Source organism: Sminthopsis crassicaudata, chromosome 6 (genome assembly GCF_048593235.1).
Source record: "Sminthopsis crassicaudata isolate SCR6 chromosome 6, ASM4859323v1, whole genome shotgun sequence".
Lineage (NCBI taxonomy): Eukaryota > Metazoa > Chordata > Mammalia > Dasyuromorphia > Dasyuridae > Sminthopsis > Sminthopsis crassicaudata.
The window spans coordinates 203421617-203438842 of record NC_133622.1 but is presented as its reverse complement, the minus strand read 5'-3'; the positions used below and the strand labels follow the sequence as shown (position 1 = coordinate 203438842).

At 38.9% G+C, this 17226-nt stretch overlaps 1 protein-coding gene across 12 annotated transcripts in view; it reads left to right on the top strand.

The window, feature by feature from the left end:
* STK33 (serine/threonine kinase 33) overlaps positions 1–17226 on the top strand; it is a 264638-nt gene that overhangs the window by 222092 nt on the left and 25320 nt on the right. For all 12 annotated transcript variants that reach the window (XM_074275720.1, XM_074275726.1, XM_074275721.1 and 9 more), the window contains 3 exons: positions 2263–2338; positions 13842–13954; positions 15162–15247. In XM_074275720.1, coding sequence (XP_074131821.1) covers positions 2263–2338; positions 13842–13954; positions 15162–15247 — 275 coding nt within the window. The remainder of the gene's footprint in view (positions 1–2262; positions 2339–13841; positions 13955–15161; positions 15248–17226) is intronic.

Here is a 17226-nt window from a genome sequence, read left to right as displayed (position 1 = left end):
GTTTGACCCTAGGGTGATAGGGAACATTAGAATTTATTAAGAGAAGGAGAGGGAAGAAAAGAGGTGGAAAAGGAGTGAGAATGGGAGGAACTATGTGAACATAGCCAGGCCTAAACTTTAACAAAATTATTTTGGCATCTGTGAGGAATATGGATTGGAATGGGGAGATACAATGCTGCAAGTTCAATCGAGAAATCATTTCAGTAGTTCAGATAAGTGAATAGAACCTGAACTAACTATATCAGTAGCTAGAAGGGGACATATGTGAGAGTTGCTGTGGATAGAGAAAGGAAAAGATTTGGCTGTAGATCATATTTGTGAGATGAATAAGTATGAGAACTCAAAGATGAGGCCAATTTGTGAACTTGAGTGACAGGGAGCATGATGATGCCCTTGACAGAAATAGTGAAAATCAGAAGAGTGGATTTTGAAGAAAAGATGAATTCTGTTTTAGATTCATTGAGATACCTTTGAGGTAGCCTATTATAAATGTCCGATAGGCAATTCAGGACAAAAGCTCAAAAGAGACAAGAAAGCTCAAGATGTGGATCTGGGAATCTTCCATGTACAAGTGCTAATTAAATCTAGCAGAAGGGATGTGGTCACTAAGTAAAAGTATAAAGAGAGTGGAGAAAATACCTTAGGACAGAACCTTGGGGAGCACCTTCAGTTGGGAGGCATAAACCAGCCAAGGAATCTGAGGAAGAATGGTCAGGTAGGTGACAGTAGAATCAAGAGGAGAGAAAGAAATATCCAGGAAGAAAGAATGGGTGCAGTAACAGATGCTACAGAGTGATGAATAAGGGTAAAATGGCCAACAGATTTGCAGTTAAGATGACCTTGGTAGTTTTAGAAAGAGCACCATCAGATAATTCAGATTATCAAGGAATGAGGAAATAAAGGAGAGGAGAAATAGAGACAATGGTGGAAAACCGCTTCCCCATCCTCCAGGATTTTGAGTAATAAAGGGAGGAGAGACAGAAGACAAAAAAAGTGAGAGGATGATAGGGTCTCATGAAGTTTTGATAAGGAGAGTTTATCAAGGATTATCAAAGATTATTAAGGAATAAGGAAATAAATGATAGCAGAAATAGAGACAATAGTGGAACCCAGCTTCCTGAACCCCCAAGATTTTGAGTAATAAAGGGAGGAGAGAGAGGACAAAAAATTTGAGAGAATGATAGAGTCTCATGAAATTTTGTTAAGGAGAGATTATCAAGGATTATCAAAAATTATCAAGGAGCCAATGGTGGGACACAGCTTCCCCAACTTCAAGGAAATTGAGTAATAAAGGGAGGAGAGACAGAAGGCAAAAAAATTTGAGAGAGTGATATAGGGTCACATGAAGTTTTGTTAAGGAGAAAATTAGACATGTTTACAGCCAGAAGTAAAGGAAGCAGTAGATAGGGAGAGATTGGACATTAGCAGAAGGAGAGTAATAGTGGAGTCAACTGGTTAGAGAACACAGAAGGCAGTGGGGTCAAAGGAACACTCAGAGTGATGAGAAGAAAAGCCAACTCAGTATGGAAAACTGAAGTAAAGCAGATAGTGAGGATGATGAGGCTTATGAAATGAGGTGGGGAGAAGCAAGAGCTCACAGTGAATTTTTTCTATTTTCTCAGTACAGTGAGTCAAGGTCACTTAAAGGATGTGGGAGAAGTGGCACATTAGGCTTAAGGAAAGAGAGAAAGTTTGGAACAGCCAGGGTGTAGAATAGGATAGAGGATCAATGAGGAAGGAGTAAAAGTCCTTTCATGGTACAGTAAAAGCCCAGATGAAATGAGATAACAAATTTGTAGTGTCCCGGTTAGCTTGGCTGCATGACCACCTCTCTCTAGCTTTGCAGAGTATGAATACAAGCTAAAGAGGCAGACAGCAGGAGCAATTCAGAACTTACTAGATATGAGTGGAAATAGGACTCGGGAGCAAGAGATTTGAGAGGAGAAGACAATGCAGAATTGAATTGGTTAACTAAAAGCATGCAGAATTTGATAAATCACTTTTGACCAGTTACAAAGAGAAAACCAAATCCCATTTAGTTACTCAGTATGTCATCATCTCATTAGGACTTGACTGATAGAACTAAGGACACATCCCCATGGATTTTTAAGGCCTGTGCATTATTCATTTAAAACATCTGCTGGTTCTTGTTTTCAAAGGAAAATCAATGATATCCCATCCATGCATCCTTCATGCTCTGTATTTAAGCTTTTCAATCATTTTTTGCATTATTAATATTATTGTTTTCTGCTTGCTTGGCAGCACCTGAAGTGATCAATGCCCATGACTATAGCCAACAGTGTGACATCTGGAGCATAGGTGTCATTATGTACATGCTGTAAGTAGCCAGCAAAAAATGAAAAAATGGGACTTCCTGCTGGACAGGCTCATAAGTTTGCTTTGGTTTTTTGTCCTGGATCTATGAAAGGGGGCAGCTCCTTGGTGTGGGATCTCTCTCAAGGAGTTCCAAATGACAATGGATCTCCAACCTGAGTATTACATGCCTGAGGCACTGAAAATTAGCCTCCCATGGTCACACAGCTAATATGTATTAAAGGTGGGTTTTAAACGCAGGTATTCCTGACTCCAAGATTGGTCCTCTACCCATTATCTCATACTGAATCTTGAGCTTGTATTAGGACAAACAAGTATTTATTAAAAGATTAGTTTAGCCACAATCTGGAAAACTATCTTAAAATAATTGACAGTGTATTTTATCAGTCATCAGTTATGTGTATTATAAATGCATTGTTTTAAATTATGTATGTGATGGAAATATCATAGGAATCAGAGGGGGAAGAGATCTTAGAGAAATGAGTTCCCTAAATTTTATTTGAGGAAATTAAGACTCATAGTCAGGTTGTAAGTTGCCCAATATAAACTAAGTTGCAGAAGTGGTATTTAAGCCTTGGTCTTCTGATTCTAAATCCTAGTATGCTTTAATTACTTTTAGCCCTTTTATATTGATTGATGTAGTTTTGAACACCAGATATGGGAAGGGTAAAAGAGCCATTTCCCCTAGCCTTGGCTCAATCTTGACTCTACAGCTCCTCAAACTATTGTTCCATTCTCCCCTGACTTTTGCAGCCACATTTCTAATAAAATTTAAAAAACAAAACAAAAACAAAAACAAAACCAAAGGAAAAGAAAAAAACAAACCCTCTCCATTCCCTTTTCCTTATACTTCTCACCTTTTTGCTATCTGACTTCCAATCCCAACATTCTACTGGCCACAATCCTCCCTATTGCCAATGATTTCTTAATTGTTGCATTCAATGGCCTTTCCCCAGTTCTCATTCTTCTTGACCTTTGCAGTCCTACCTCTTCTTGGATACTTTCTTCTCCCTGGATTTTCATGGCATTGCTCTCTCCTAATTCTTTCCTTACCCTGGAAGGATCTGCCTCATACTTTTAAGTATACTATGTTTGATCATCACCCATATCACAATCCTTTGGTGTTGTGGTAAGAGGGCTCTATTCTGGGACCTAGTTCTCTTGTCACATATTTTTTTACTTGGGAACTTCATCAATTCCATAGGCAAAGAATCCTAAATCCTAAATCCTAATCTTAAATCTACATATTCTAGTTCTCATTTTACTCCAGATTGCCAGGGGTCATCTAGACATCTCCACCTAAATGTCCCATAGGCATCTTAAACTCAAAAAACCTAAAACAGAACTCATTATCTTTCTCACAACCTAAACATTGACTTGCCTATTTCTTTCAAGAACACTATCATTTTCCTAATCACCCAGATTCCAAATCTAGGTATCTTCTTTTACTTATCTAGAAGTAGCTAGATGGCACAAAGGATGAAGAACTGGACTTGTAGTCAAAAAGACATGAGTTCAAATATCACCTCAGACTTTGTGTAGCTGTGTTATCCTATGCAAATCATTTGACCTTATATCTGCCTCAGTTTCCTTATCTGTGGACAGAGATAATAATAGCATTTACCTCCCAGGATTTTTGTGAGGATCAGATGAGATATTTCTAAAGTATTTTACAAACCTTAAAGAGCTGTATAAATGTTTATTGTTGTTGTTATTGTTATATTCTCTCCCCATCCAACCATCTGAAAAGTCGGTTCTATAGCAACTCTCACTTCTAACCCTCTTTTCTACATTTGTAACCAGTCACCCTAGTTCAGTGTCTTACTGACTTTTACTTGAATTATTGCAGAAGCAACCTGTCAGTTGGTTTCCTTGGATCCAGTCTTTTCTCTCTTCTAATCTCTCTTCCACTCAGCTGCCAAACTGATGTCCCTTAATGCACAGGTCTGACTAAGCCACTGCCCTATTCGGGAAACTTTAGTAATCCTGGGTTACCTTTAGAAAAAATATATAGGAGGTGTCTTTTGTTGTTTAAAGTCCTTCACAAGGAGACACGAACTTATCTTTCCAGTCTGATTTTATATTAGTATCCCTTGTGCATGTTTTTCCCAGCTAAACTAATCTACGTGAAGATATTGTACACAGCACCCCATCTCCTGTCTCTATATCTCCTGCCTCTTCCTAGTACTCAGTAAATGCCTTGGATTGGGTGCTTCCATGCTTGGAATGTTTCATTATCTTGGATGAAAAAAAATAGCTCATAATTTTTAAGACACAAGTCAGATAGAAACTTTATTTGTGTTATTATATAAACCATAGGAAAGACTTTCACTCACTAAGTTTCCACTATAAATAAATGATCTCTGATTATAAACTATTTCTAACCCATATGCATGTGGAGAGAGAGAGAGAGAGAGAGAGAGAGAGAGAGAGAGAGAGAGAGAGAGAGAGAGAGAGACAGAGAGAGAGAGAGAGACAGAGAGAGAGAGACAGAGAGACAGAGAGACAGAGAGAGACAGAGAGAGAGACAGAGAGAAAGAGAGAGAGACAGAGAGAAAGAGAGAGAGACAGAGAGACACACAGAGAGAGACAGAGAGAGAGAGAGAGAGACAGAGACACAGAGACACAGAGAGACAGAGAGAGAGAGAGACAGAGAGACACACAGAGAGAGACAGAGAGAGAGAGAGAAGAGAGACAGAGAGACAGAGAGAGAGACACAGAGAGACAGAGAGAGAGAGAGAGAGAGAGAGAGAGAGAGAGAGAGAGAGAGAGAGAGAGAGAGAGAGAGAGAGATGGGAAAGAGGAAGGGAGGGAGGGAGAGGAGGGAAGAGAGAGAAAGGAGGGAGAGAGAAGGAGGGAGGGGGAGAAGGAGGGAGGAGAGAGAGAGAAAGAAAGAAGAGAAACAGAGATAGGCAGATAGAGACAAAGAAAGAGAAAAAGAGATAACAGAGACAGAAAAAGAGAGATACAGAGACATAGAGAGACAGAAGCACAGAGAGCAAGACACACAGAGAGGGAGAGAGACAAGGGGGGAATCTTAAATTGTTACAAAAATACATGATGACGTGTCCCATATAAGAGAGATAAAGACAGAATACACAGTTCTCAGATATGATTTTTCAACTTTTTAGAAACTTGTTCATTGCAGTGATAAGGACATTGGTAATGATAAGAACATATTATATAAAATTCTGTAAGCATTTACAGCGAATGTAAAATTCAAACCCAGGAGAATGGATATGACTTTATTTTATGCCATAAAGGAATCCTTTTAAAATATGGAGTCGCTCATGCCGAGAGTAAAGTAAAAGCCCCTCTCTTTGCCCCTGTGCTCCCTCTCTTACCTTTCCATTCTTCTCTTCAAAGTTCACTAAGTGCCATCACCTCTCCAAAGCCTTTTCTGGTTCCCCCCCAGTTTTGAGTGTGTATTTACTTGATATGGCTAAGTTGTTTCACTCAATAGAATGTAAACTCCTTGAGAGCAGAGATAACTTTGTTTCTGTCTCTGTATCGCCAGTGTCTAGTACAATATATGGCATATAGCAGGTTTTTTCTAAATGCTTATTGAATTGCCATAGAAAGTATGACATTCATAAATGAAGTAGAGATAGAATTAATAACCTCTGCCGTACCAATTCAGGCCATTTTTGGTGACTTCTGAAGAGTGCATTAGAAAATGAGGGATTGCTGTTCTGCCTTGTTGAGTTCCTAAAGATCTAGGATACCTTGCAAAGGCTAAAACTGAAGGAAGCATGAAAAGGATGGCATGTAGGAAAGGGTATTAGATTTGGAGTAGAAAGCCCTAGGATTGAATCTGGACTCCATCCTGGTCATCCTTAGAATGAGTGAAATGATTCATACATAGCCTAACTTAGAGAGTTGTAAGTATAACTATAACTAGGAATTTTTCACCTGGGACAAAAACTCTTCTTGAGAATAGGTTGGCACAGAAGACAATAGGGTGGCGGTGATCTGTAACTATATAGAGGACAATCCAATATCCAAAGATGCTAAATCTCTCTTCCTTACTCTTTCTCAGGGCTCCCTGGTCCAGCTTACAAGCCATGATGAGACTTAACTGTTTGTTAAACCAGTTTGGTTAAATCAGAGAGAGGAGATAGCCCATCTCTTCTTCTTCGTCCTCCAACCATTGCTGGTCCAACCTTATTTCCTCACCCTTTCCCAGGCCCTTCTTCTTCCTTCAGGCCTAAGTTCCACTTCCCCCAACTTTTAAAGGGACACAGACTCTACTAGGGGATGTAACGATTCATCTTATCTCTGCTTCCTTCAATTTTCACCAGTCCTTGCTCCCTTTCCAGCTTCTGGAGTCCATCTTTTTTCTTCCAACCTCCAGGAGTTACATGATGCATGAAAGCCACAATCTCTGTACCACTGTGAGGAGGAAGTATGGCATTTCACCTGGTCAAAGGTCTGACCACCCTGCCTTCATTAACCTTCTATCACCAAGCTTCAAAGAGTTCATGAATTTAAAATGTTTGATAAATAACTGTAATGTGATATAAAAATGTGATTATTGTTATCCATCCTGTTGATGCCTTGGAGAACTAAGCATCCTCTTGTTATAGAAATCCTTTGTGGACTTTGAGATTCTGACTTAGGGAAGAGAGAAGCTGAGTAGTAAAATAGGCAAAGTGGAGAGCTTGGGGTCAGGATGTTCCAGACATAATCCTTCCTCTCTCATTAGTCAGTTATATGACCCCAGCCAAGTCACTTCTCTTGGATCTCAAATTTTATGTTTATAAAATAAAAAAGAACTTGATGCCCTTTAAGAAGTATCCCATTTCTGACTTGGTTGTTATTGTTCAGTCATTTCACTCATATCTAACTCTTAATGACCCCATTTGGGGTTTTCCTGGCAAAGATACTAGATTAGTTGACCATTTCCTTTTCTGGCTCATTTTATACATGAGGAATCTAAGGCAAATACGGTGAAGTGACTTGCCCAGGATCACACAGCTGGTAAGTGTCTGAAAGAGGATTTGACCTAAGTTCTTCCTGACTCCAGACCTAGCACTCTACCCATTGTGCCACCCTGCTGCCCTTTCTGACATTCTGTGCTTCCTTAATAACATGTAACATGTCGAGAATGTTAAAAGCCTTAAACAAGTCTTTGTCTTTTAGAATTTAAATTATATTCTCCTTAAAAAGAGCATATTAAAAAGCATATTCAATGTGCTTTCTTGGTACATAGGTATAAGTGTAGTTCTAGAGACTGAAGAGACCTCACAGGCTTTCTGGTCTAATTGATGCAGGTAGTAAGCATCAGAGGTAGACTAGGAATTGGGAACCAATGATCTTTCTTCTGGGACTCTGTCACTTTCAGATCCTGAGTGTGTATCTGTGTGGGCATGTGAACCCAGGTGTGTACATGTAGGACAAATTTAGTAAATTTGTAGTGTTCCAATCATTGTAGGAAAGTTGGACTTTTGCCCTGCAGAATTGAGAGGCTTTATTTTTTAAGAGGTTCCTTTATTTGGGGGAGGGAGGAGAATGATCAAATTCAAAATTAATGACTTAAAAAATCATATCAACTATGTCTCCTTTGATCTTTATTTATCTTGACTTGCAGATAACTGTAGAAACATTGAAGACTTTTGAAGGCTATGCCAGTGGAACAAAATCTCTGCTAGGTTCTACCAAATAGAAAAAAGCTCTAGATATATATCTATAGCCATCTAAATATATTTGTGTATGAATGCATATTTATATGTACACATACGTAGATACACATACTTGATGATAGGCAGTATATCTGTCATCTAAGAACCATTCTAGCTAGGTGTATTAAAGCACATTGTCAGGAGTTTCTGATCCATTGGAGGCCACAAAGACTTCTGTATATACAGATTCCATTCACACCTATGAAACAATAGATCCCCGCGTATTACCATTTTAAATGTTCTAAGGATCTATGTGGTTAAAGAATCTTATTGGGATTTCTTTCAAAAAGCAAAGAATATTGGCCTAGAGAATGGGCCATATCCTCAGGAAAAGAAGAGAAACAGACTTTATGACCTAATTGCTCAGCTCTGCTTTTCATCAGTGTATATGCTCCCCGTATAATAATTGTCCAATGATCGTATACAATGAGATCATATACATTGTGTCACTTGAATTGTATGATTTTGAGATCTGTGGTGTGTGCAGCTTGAATAATTTGTGACTTCCTCCTTCTATAAGAATGTAAAATGTTCTGCATGTATGTATGCATGTATGCATAGGAGAATCTTGACTTTTATATCTCTGAGAATGTGAATCCCAGAGAGGGAAGGGACCTTAAAAGTCATCCAGTTCATTTCCTCCTGACAGAAATCATCTAGCCTCTGCTTGAATATCTCTATGAAGGAGAACTCTCCCCAAAGATAGCCTATTCCACTTTTGGATGGTCCTAATTAGGTGCTTATTTAGATAATATTTAATTATTAAGAAAGTCTCCCTCACATCCAGTCAGTAGAAGGAAGCCGATAAAATTAACTCAGGATGGTGGAAAGAATTTGGAGTCAGAGGGCCTGGATAAAAATTTCACCCTTATCTTTAACTTCTTTGGAAACTTGTATTAGTTACTTCTTTCTGGGCCACAAAGGCAAAATGAAGGTGTTCACAGGATAATGGGATCATCATTAGACTCGATGTTATCTAAGGTTCCTGCCATCCCTAAACCCATGATCTTACAAATGCCTCTCCATAATGTCTGCCCATTGCTCTCCTAGTTCTACTTCAGGAACAAGCAGAATATATCAATTTCTTCTCTTCTACTTGATAGATTCTATCATTCTTAAATCTGCTTTTCTTCAGGCTAAACTTGTGTAGTTCTTTATATGATATGGTCTTGGTTCCCTTTAGCATTAATTTTTTTTTCCTTAAAATTTTTTGTGTCTTAATTCAGTTTTATTCCCCTTCCCAGCATTCTTATTGGATATGTTTCTATTTTTACAGTTGTTCAATCAGTCAATAGATATTTATTACAAACCTATCACATTAGAGGCACTGTTGGCCCTGGGCAAAGTACTTGGGATATGAATCTCAAAGTGAGAGAGTCCTTGCCTTCAACATGGTCATAGATAAGTAAATTCTATCTTTCTTTTGCTTCCTCCTCCTCACTTCTTCCCTCTTTTTTAATTATCTCTCTTTTTCTCCCTTTCTCTCTCCTTTCCTTTCCCTTTCCCTTTCCCCTTTCCCTTTCCCTTCCCTTTCCCTTCTCCCTTTCCTTTCCTTTTCCCTTTCCCTTTCCTTTCCCTTTCCCCTTTCCCTTCCCTTTCCCCTTTCCCTTTCCCTTCCCTTTCCTTTTCCCCTTTCCTTTCCCCTTTCCCTTTCCCTTTCCCTTTCCCTTTCCCTTTCCCTTCCCTTTCCCTTCCCTTTCCCTTTCCCTTTCCCTTTCCCTTTCCCTTCCCTTTCCCTTTCCCTTTCCCTTTCCCTTTCCCTTTCCCTTTCCCTTTCCCTTTCCCTTCCCTTCCCTTCCCTTTCCTTTCCTTTCCTTCTCCCTTTCTCCCTTTCTTTCCTTTCCTTTTCTTCCCTCCCTCTCCTTCTTTCCCTCCCTCCCTCTCCCTTCCTTCCTCCCTCCCTCTCCCTTCCTTCCATTCTTTTCTTCCTTCCATTCTTTCTTCCTTCCTTCCTTCCTTCCTTCCCTCCCTCCCTCCCTCCCTCCCTCCCTTCTTTCTTCCTTTCTTCCTTCCTTCCTTCCTTTCTTTCTTTCTTTCTTTCTTTCTTTCTTTCTTTCTTTCTTTCTTTCTTTCTTTCTTTCTTTCTTTCTTTCTTTCTTTCTTTCTTTCTTTCTTTCTTTCTTTCTTTCTTTCTTTCTTTCTTTCTTTCTTTCTTTCTTTCTTTCTTTCTTTCTTTCTTTCTTTCTTTCCTTCCTTCCTTCCTTCCTTCCTTCCTTCCTTCCTTCCTTCCTTCCTTTCTTTCTTTCTTTCTTTCTTTCTTTCTTTCTTTCTTTCTTTCTTTCTTTCTTTCTTTCTTTCTTTCTTTCTTTCTTTCTTTCTTTCTTTCTTTCTTTCTTTCTTTCTTTCTTTCTTTCTTTCTTTCTTTCTTTCTTTCTTTCTTTCTTTCTTTCTTTCTTTCTTTCTTTCTTTCTTTCTTTCTTTCTTTCCATACTTATATATGTGTATAAGCACATGTAGAACTATACATACAAAAAATAAAATTTAATTCAGGATAGTCCCACAAAGATAGTCAGAAAGATATAGAGAGACACCCACAGGAAAAGAGAGACTGAGAGAGAAAGAGACAGATATAGAGACAGAGACAGAGAAACAGAAAGAGGGAGGGAGAGAGAGAGGAGGGGGGGAGAAAAAGGGGAGAGAGAGAGAAGGAGAGAGAAAGAGAGAGAGAGAAGGAGAGAGAGAGAGAGAGAGAGAGAGAGAGGAGAGAGAGAGAGAGAGAAAGAGAGAGAGAGAGAGAGAGAGAGAGAAGAGAGAGAGAGAGAGAGAGAGAGAGAGAGAGAGAGAGAGAGAGAGAGAGAGAGAGAGAGCAACAGAGACAAAAGCGCTTTGGGTTATGCTCTCCTGTTGAGAGCAGATGAAGAATTCTTATCACCTACAGAGGTGACTGACAATAATCAATCAGACCAGTAGGGAGAAATCATTAAGTATCAAGAAAAACAAATAATAGAATCGATTCAGAAGAAGGAAGTAAACAGTATCAAATGCTTCAGAGGGTTCAAGAAAGGAACAAAGAAAAGGCTATTGGATCTAGTAATGAAGAGAGAGTCATTTCAAGTAGGGTCACAAGACAGATTACAAGAGATTCAAAATTATAAGAAATCATTAGGAAAATGAGAAAGTAGAGGTAAGGAGACAATTTTATTTCTAGGATTTGGCTATAGAAGAGGAAAAAAAAAGATAGAGGATATTAGGAATGATTTGAAGAGATGGTAGGATCAAGTGAAGGTTTTTGAGTTTTAAATATCTATAACTGAATTGTAGTACCCATAATTGGACATAGTTCTTTAGATGTATTCTGACGAGAGAATACTCAGTGCCATAATTACCATCCCCCCTTCATTTTGCACAACTGTATAATTCTATTAGTATAGCAAAGAGTTTCATTAGTCAATTTAGTAATGCACCTGTTTCCTGTGAAAGGAGGGAGGAGGGAAGAGAAGGAGGAAAAGAGGGTGTAAGAGAGAGTTAGCTTTCCCCTTTCTCAACTTCAGATAATGGCTACATAGCATCATAATAAAATTATATGTACTTTTGCACATATGTTTGTTTACAAAGTTAATGTATTAATAATTGATGAGCCATTCTAGCTTGTATTTATATGTATTAACTATCTTTTCCAGAGGGGATACTTTTTTTGGTATGGTTACCCTAATGCTCCCTTTGCTTAGCAGGGCAAGTCATCATCCTTTCTTCAGGGTAGAATTCAGAGTAGTAAATATTCTCTATGTGTACTCTTTCTTGGCTATTTTAACTTAGATTAATGCAATAGAAAATAATGGAAAGATTTTTAAAGACATTTCTCAGTTCTGAAACTTCATTTTTTGTAGGTGCAGAAAATTGTTGACATAAAAAGTCATGTTCTTTGATTGACCAACCATTAGATACCCTTTTGCGTAGGTTAAATTTCAGAAACCAAAAAAGAAATCTGAACTTTAAACATTTAGCCCTTAAGCTACAATTATATGCTATCCAGCTATGCTGGAGCACCTGAGTGATCAGCTGATTTGGTATCATAGGTTGGTAGCAAGCTCAATGAACCAGACCTTAAGATGGCCAGTACTTGGTGCAATAGATAGTGATTTCCCATAAAACCTTTCTTTTTATTCCTTCTAGCAATGGAAAGGATGATGGGATGGTTGGGATAAGTTGGAGAAATAAACCATGGGGATATTAGGATATATGTATACAAAACAATTTGCTAGATGCTTATCTCTTAACAGAAACCTTTGGTATGTGAACAAGTTTCATTATTTTTTTTTTCCTGCAGCAGTCCAGTTCAGCTTGCACTAGACCACAGGAATGAAAGTCATTTATTTCTGAGAAAGTTATTATCATCATCGTCATCCCAAATATAGCTCAAGTTGGTACTCGCTCAGAAAGTGTGTCTAAGGTTTCCTTGGACGCAGGAACAGAAAGATAGGGAATGTTGAGCAAGTTATGACCAGATTAAGACTTTAAAGATTTAACTAATTTCTTTAGGATTAAAAGGCTTAGAGACAATTGTACTAGCAACACACATCAATAAACAGATCATCTATTATGGTAATGCTGGTTTAATTCCATCAACAGTAAAATAGAAGACTGAAAATATAAGAATTGCCACCCAGAGTCAGTTCCAAGGCTCCCGGCCCAATAATGGCATGTGTGGGGAGCAAAGCATAGGTGCTCTCAACAAGATCAGCTTCACAGATTAAATATCCTGGATTCCATTGGGAAGCCATTATTAATTAGGCAGAACCATGAATGGATACTTTTACATTTAACCAGACTTTTTCTTTCTTGGTGTTAATAATTCTAAATCTGTGTTAAATTCAGTCTCAAGGAGCTGTTAACTCTCCATTAACGAGGATCACAACCCCTCCCAAACCTTAGGAGATAGTCTCAGATTGTCATGGCTAAAAAAAGAAAAATTACCTGGATTCAAGATTCTGCTGATGATTGATCCTCTTTGAATTCAATCATCTGACTGCAGAGACAGCCTCTACCTAAATGAAATTTGTTGAAACTAAACTTGTTTAGTTCCAGAAGCACCTTTGTGTGTGTAGGGACACCTTTGCACCACCATAAGGTATTGGAGGAGGACAGATATCACTGGAGGAAGAGATGTAAGGTGGCAATTCCTTTGCTGGTCCTAAAAGCAGGAAAGGAAGCACAATGAAGCATGCTGGGCCTGGCCTTCTCCCCAAAACAGAGTTCTTAGAAGGAACTCACCATTGGCAGAAAGTAGCCCAGCAATGTGGAGAGAAGTAGGGTTGAGGAGTGGAGGGGAGAAGCAGTAGAATTATGGAGGCAATGTCTAAAGAGTCAGGAGACGCATGGCCAGGAGAGGAATGAAGGGGCATTTGTGGTATGCCTTTGTTCCCATCTCCCTCTTCCCCATCCCATTCCATCTTTCCAGAGAAAGGTCTGAGGCTATGGCACTCAGTACCATGACAGACTATGACATAGTACCTATGTCAGAAGAAGAGAGAAGCTCATGATCCAGCAGTTAAGATTGAGCCCAGGCTGCCTCTCTGTAAAAGGAATATTAGATTGAAATGGTACAACTTGTACCAGGAGGAGTGGTATTGGACAGATCAGAAGACCTGGACTTAAGTCCCAGCTCTGGCATTTAACAGTGTGACCATTGACAGTTTTGCTTAACATTTATGAAGTTCAGTGTCCTCATCTGTAAAATGGGAATATCTGAAAGAATCTCTTTCATAGGCTTGCTGTGAACCACTTTGCAAAAGTGTCTTTAGAGTGTCATAAAAATGTAAGTCATGATTATCGCCAACTTTACCTTGAGGTTTTGGATATCTAAATAAAATGTTGCTTTTTTGGTAGATTATGTGGGGAACCTCCTTTCTTTGCAAACTCAGAAGAGAAACTTTTTGAATTAATAAGAAAAGGGCAACTACGCTTTGAAAATAGCATCTGGGAGTCTACAAGTGACCCTGGTAAGAATAGTTTTTTTTTTAATTTCCAATTAAAGCAAATTAGAGACAATGTTTAAAAATATTTAGAAACAATGGCAGTATTTTAAACATCTCTTTAGTTATTATATCTACTACAGGAAAGCTTTTTAATCAAGGGAAGTTGAGATTTTTTTATGCTGTGGAATAACTTTGAACATGCATGATCTAACCAGCTGACCAAAGCTAAAAGCACAAGATCCAAATTGAACCATTTCATACAGTAAGGTTGGAAAGATCTAGAGAGCAGAGCAAGAAGGAACATGGGGCAGCTAGGTGGCGCAGTGGATAGAGCACCAGCCCTGAAGTCAGGAGGACCCGAGTTCAAATCTGATCTCAGACACTTAACACTTCCTAGCTGTGTGACCCTGGGCAAGTCACTTAACCCCAATTGCCCCAGCATAAGAAAAAAAGAGAATTATTGCTGAGAAATTACTACCTTGATTCTGAGACCCAGCAAGATAGCCACAGCACCCTTATCCAGGGTCAGCCAGATACAATCATTCCACTTCTGTTCTGATGATAGTCACCAAACAAAGCAGACCTCTTGATTGGTCTGTTGCTCATTAAACTATTTCTTTGTTTGAGGTTCATTTCTTTTCTCTAAAATCTCTCTTGAGAAGAGCCCTAGAGTTTCGCTAAGGAAGCCAGAAATTTGAAAAGGCCTTATGTCCTAATTCTCATTGGGTAGGGGATGAGTACATCCATGGTGTGTGTGGTCCTCATGGGAGTCAAGTGCTTGATGACTCTTAGCTCTAAAGAGCTAATATTTTACCCCCTTCTTTCAAACATTTCGACTTTCTATGATGAAACAAGGCAGCTGAAAGCAAGAGATAGATGGGGCTTTAAGGGATAGGCTACCTATTAAGGGTAATTAAGGCCAGAACAGCTCCTATATTCAGGGATTACTCTAATATCTAATCTAGGTAATGCATACTGTATGAACCATGAAGTTGAAGAATGCAGGCAAAAAGAAAATCAAACCTCATGAGAGGTTGAGAAAATTCTCTTAACCATCTACAAAATATAGTCAGACTTTCTATACAATAATTAAAATATTTATTATATAGTTACTAAGTCTCTTCTCCCCCTTGTGCCTGGCAGACATGGCCAAAGGTAAAGTCTGGGGTGAGTACCATTCATTGTTGTTAAAGAGAAATGAGAATTTTCAGGGACTTTTCTTTTCCTGCAGCTAAATATGTCTTGAAACAGCTTCTGAAAGTAGATCCTGCCCACAGAATAACAGCTAAAGAACTGCTTGATAACCGGTGGATAACAGTGAGTTATAGTATTTTTTTTGTTCTTACTCATTTATCATATACTCTTTTACTAAATCAGCCATATGGTTTTGTTTTCCAAAATTTTATTGAGATAATTAATTCAAACTAACAAGCAGCCCTGAAATCAGGGCCTGAGTTCAAATCTGGACTGAGACACTTAACAGTTCCTAGCTGTGTGACCCTGGGCAAGTCACTTAACCACAATTGCCTCAGTCATTTCTCTTCTTCTTCTTCTTCTTCTTCTTTTTTTTTTTTGCTGAGGTAATTGGGACTGAGTGACTTGCCCAGGATCACACAGCCAGGAAGTGTCTGAAACCATATTTGAACTCAGGTCTTCTTCACTTCAGGCTAGTGCTCTACCACTGTGCCACGCAGCTGCCCCAGTCAGTAAATATTTAATAGATAATGGGCCAGGCACTATGCTAAGAGCTAGGGATACAAAGATACAAAGAAAGGCAAAAGACCATCCCTTCTCTAAAGGAAGTCACATTCTAATAGACTTTTAGTAGAGATGTCAGATATACAGCCAGAAGACTATATGCAACCCACAATACTCCCAACTGTAGACTGAACCAGATTAAAATGTAATTGGGAAAAATTAACAAAATAAGTTAAAATGAAATAAAACATAATATTACATTTTAAAACTCAGTTAATATAGTCCACAGAGCTCCTTCTGAACACTCTCATGGTCCCCATTTCTATGTGAATTTGACACCACTGCTTTTCAGTATATTTATCTGCATATATGTTGTCGCTGTACCTCCTCCTCAAAAAACCCCCTACTCTTTCCCAGTTTCTTGATGGCAGGGATATGTCATTTTTATCTTTGTTATCCCATTGCCTGACACAGTACCCCGTGTAGGCACATCAAATGGGGAGTGCATAAAATAATTTAAAATGCTTCCAAAATGTTAGCTTTAATTTTTGCTTTGTACTGAGCTGTTTTGACACCAAATAATTGTCCAAATGAGGTAACAAGCAGTCATAACTGTGCTAAGCACACTTATAGTTGGACAAAATCCCAACTGTGAAACTCCTTTTGAGCTGGTTTGCCTAGAGATTTCTCTGTTGTCAGCTGAAGACAATGCATGGCTTGGGCCCACAGGCTATGCGAGTGATTACTGATGAATCATTTAAAGGAAATTACTAATTAATATAATCCAGTTGAGGGCTTGGATGATTTATCCAAGTTGCCTATCTTTGGATCCTTTATAACATTTTCTCCCTTTATGGGCTCCTTTGAATTATCTGCTGCGGGAACAATGTGCCAGGAAGCGTGCACTGAACAAGACTACCCTCAGGAGTTCAGTGTGTGAACTTTAGAAGAATATCGCCACTTTACAAACTTCTAAAAGACAAAACCCTTTGCTTAAATGTGTACAGCCCTGCGACATACACTTCAGAGTCTCTGTTTGAAATAGTCCAAAGCAAACATGGCAGGCCTCTCAGAGGCTCCCTGCTCCAAAGCCAACCTTCCCTGATGTAACAACTCACACAAAATGCCGCACCGTCTTTCAAAGAGTTCCATCAGATGAAAGATTTCCATCATTTGGTTGATGTTTTGTGCATTTTGTAATGTGTTATCCGGACTAAGGTGTCTGAAGAAAATAATACAAAGTGTGTGTGCATATAAATGAATGTGACAGAACATGGAAAAAGCTTCCATACCTTTGTGAAGGTCAAATTCAGGAAAGACTTGTCCTTCAAATCTGTTGATCCCCCCCTGGCAGGACCACTTTATTTTCCCTAACTTAGTTCTCATTCACAATCAGTTTTTTTAATCACTACCCCACCCTTAGTGCTCCAAGTCTCCTCAGTGATCTCTCTACTTCCATATATCTCCATCTCGGATTCCCTTATCTCTCCTGCACTCTGCCAACAGATTCACCTTCCTAAAGCCTACTCCTTCCAGGACACCTGATTTCCAATAGGATCGAATCCAAACTCAGGGGCAGATATTTGTAAGTCTGTTCT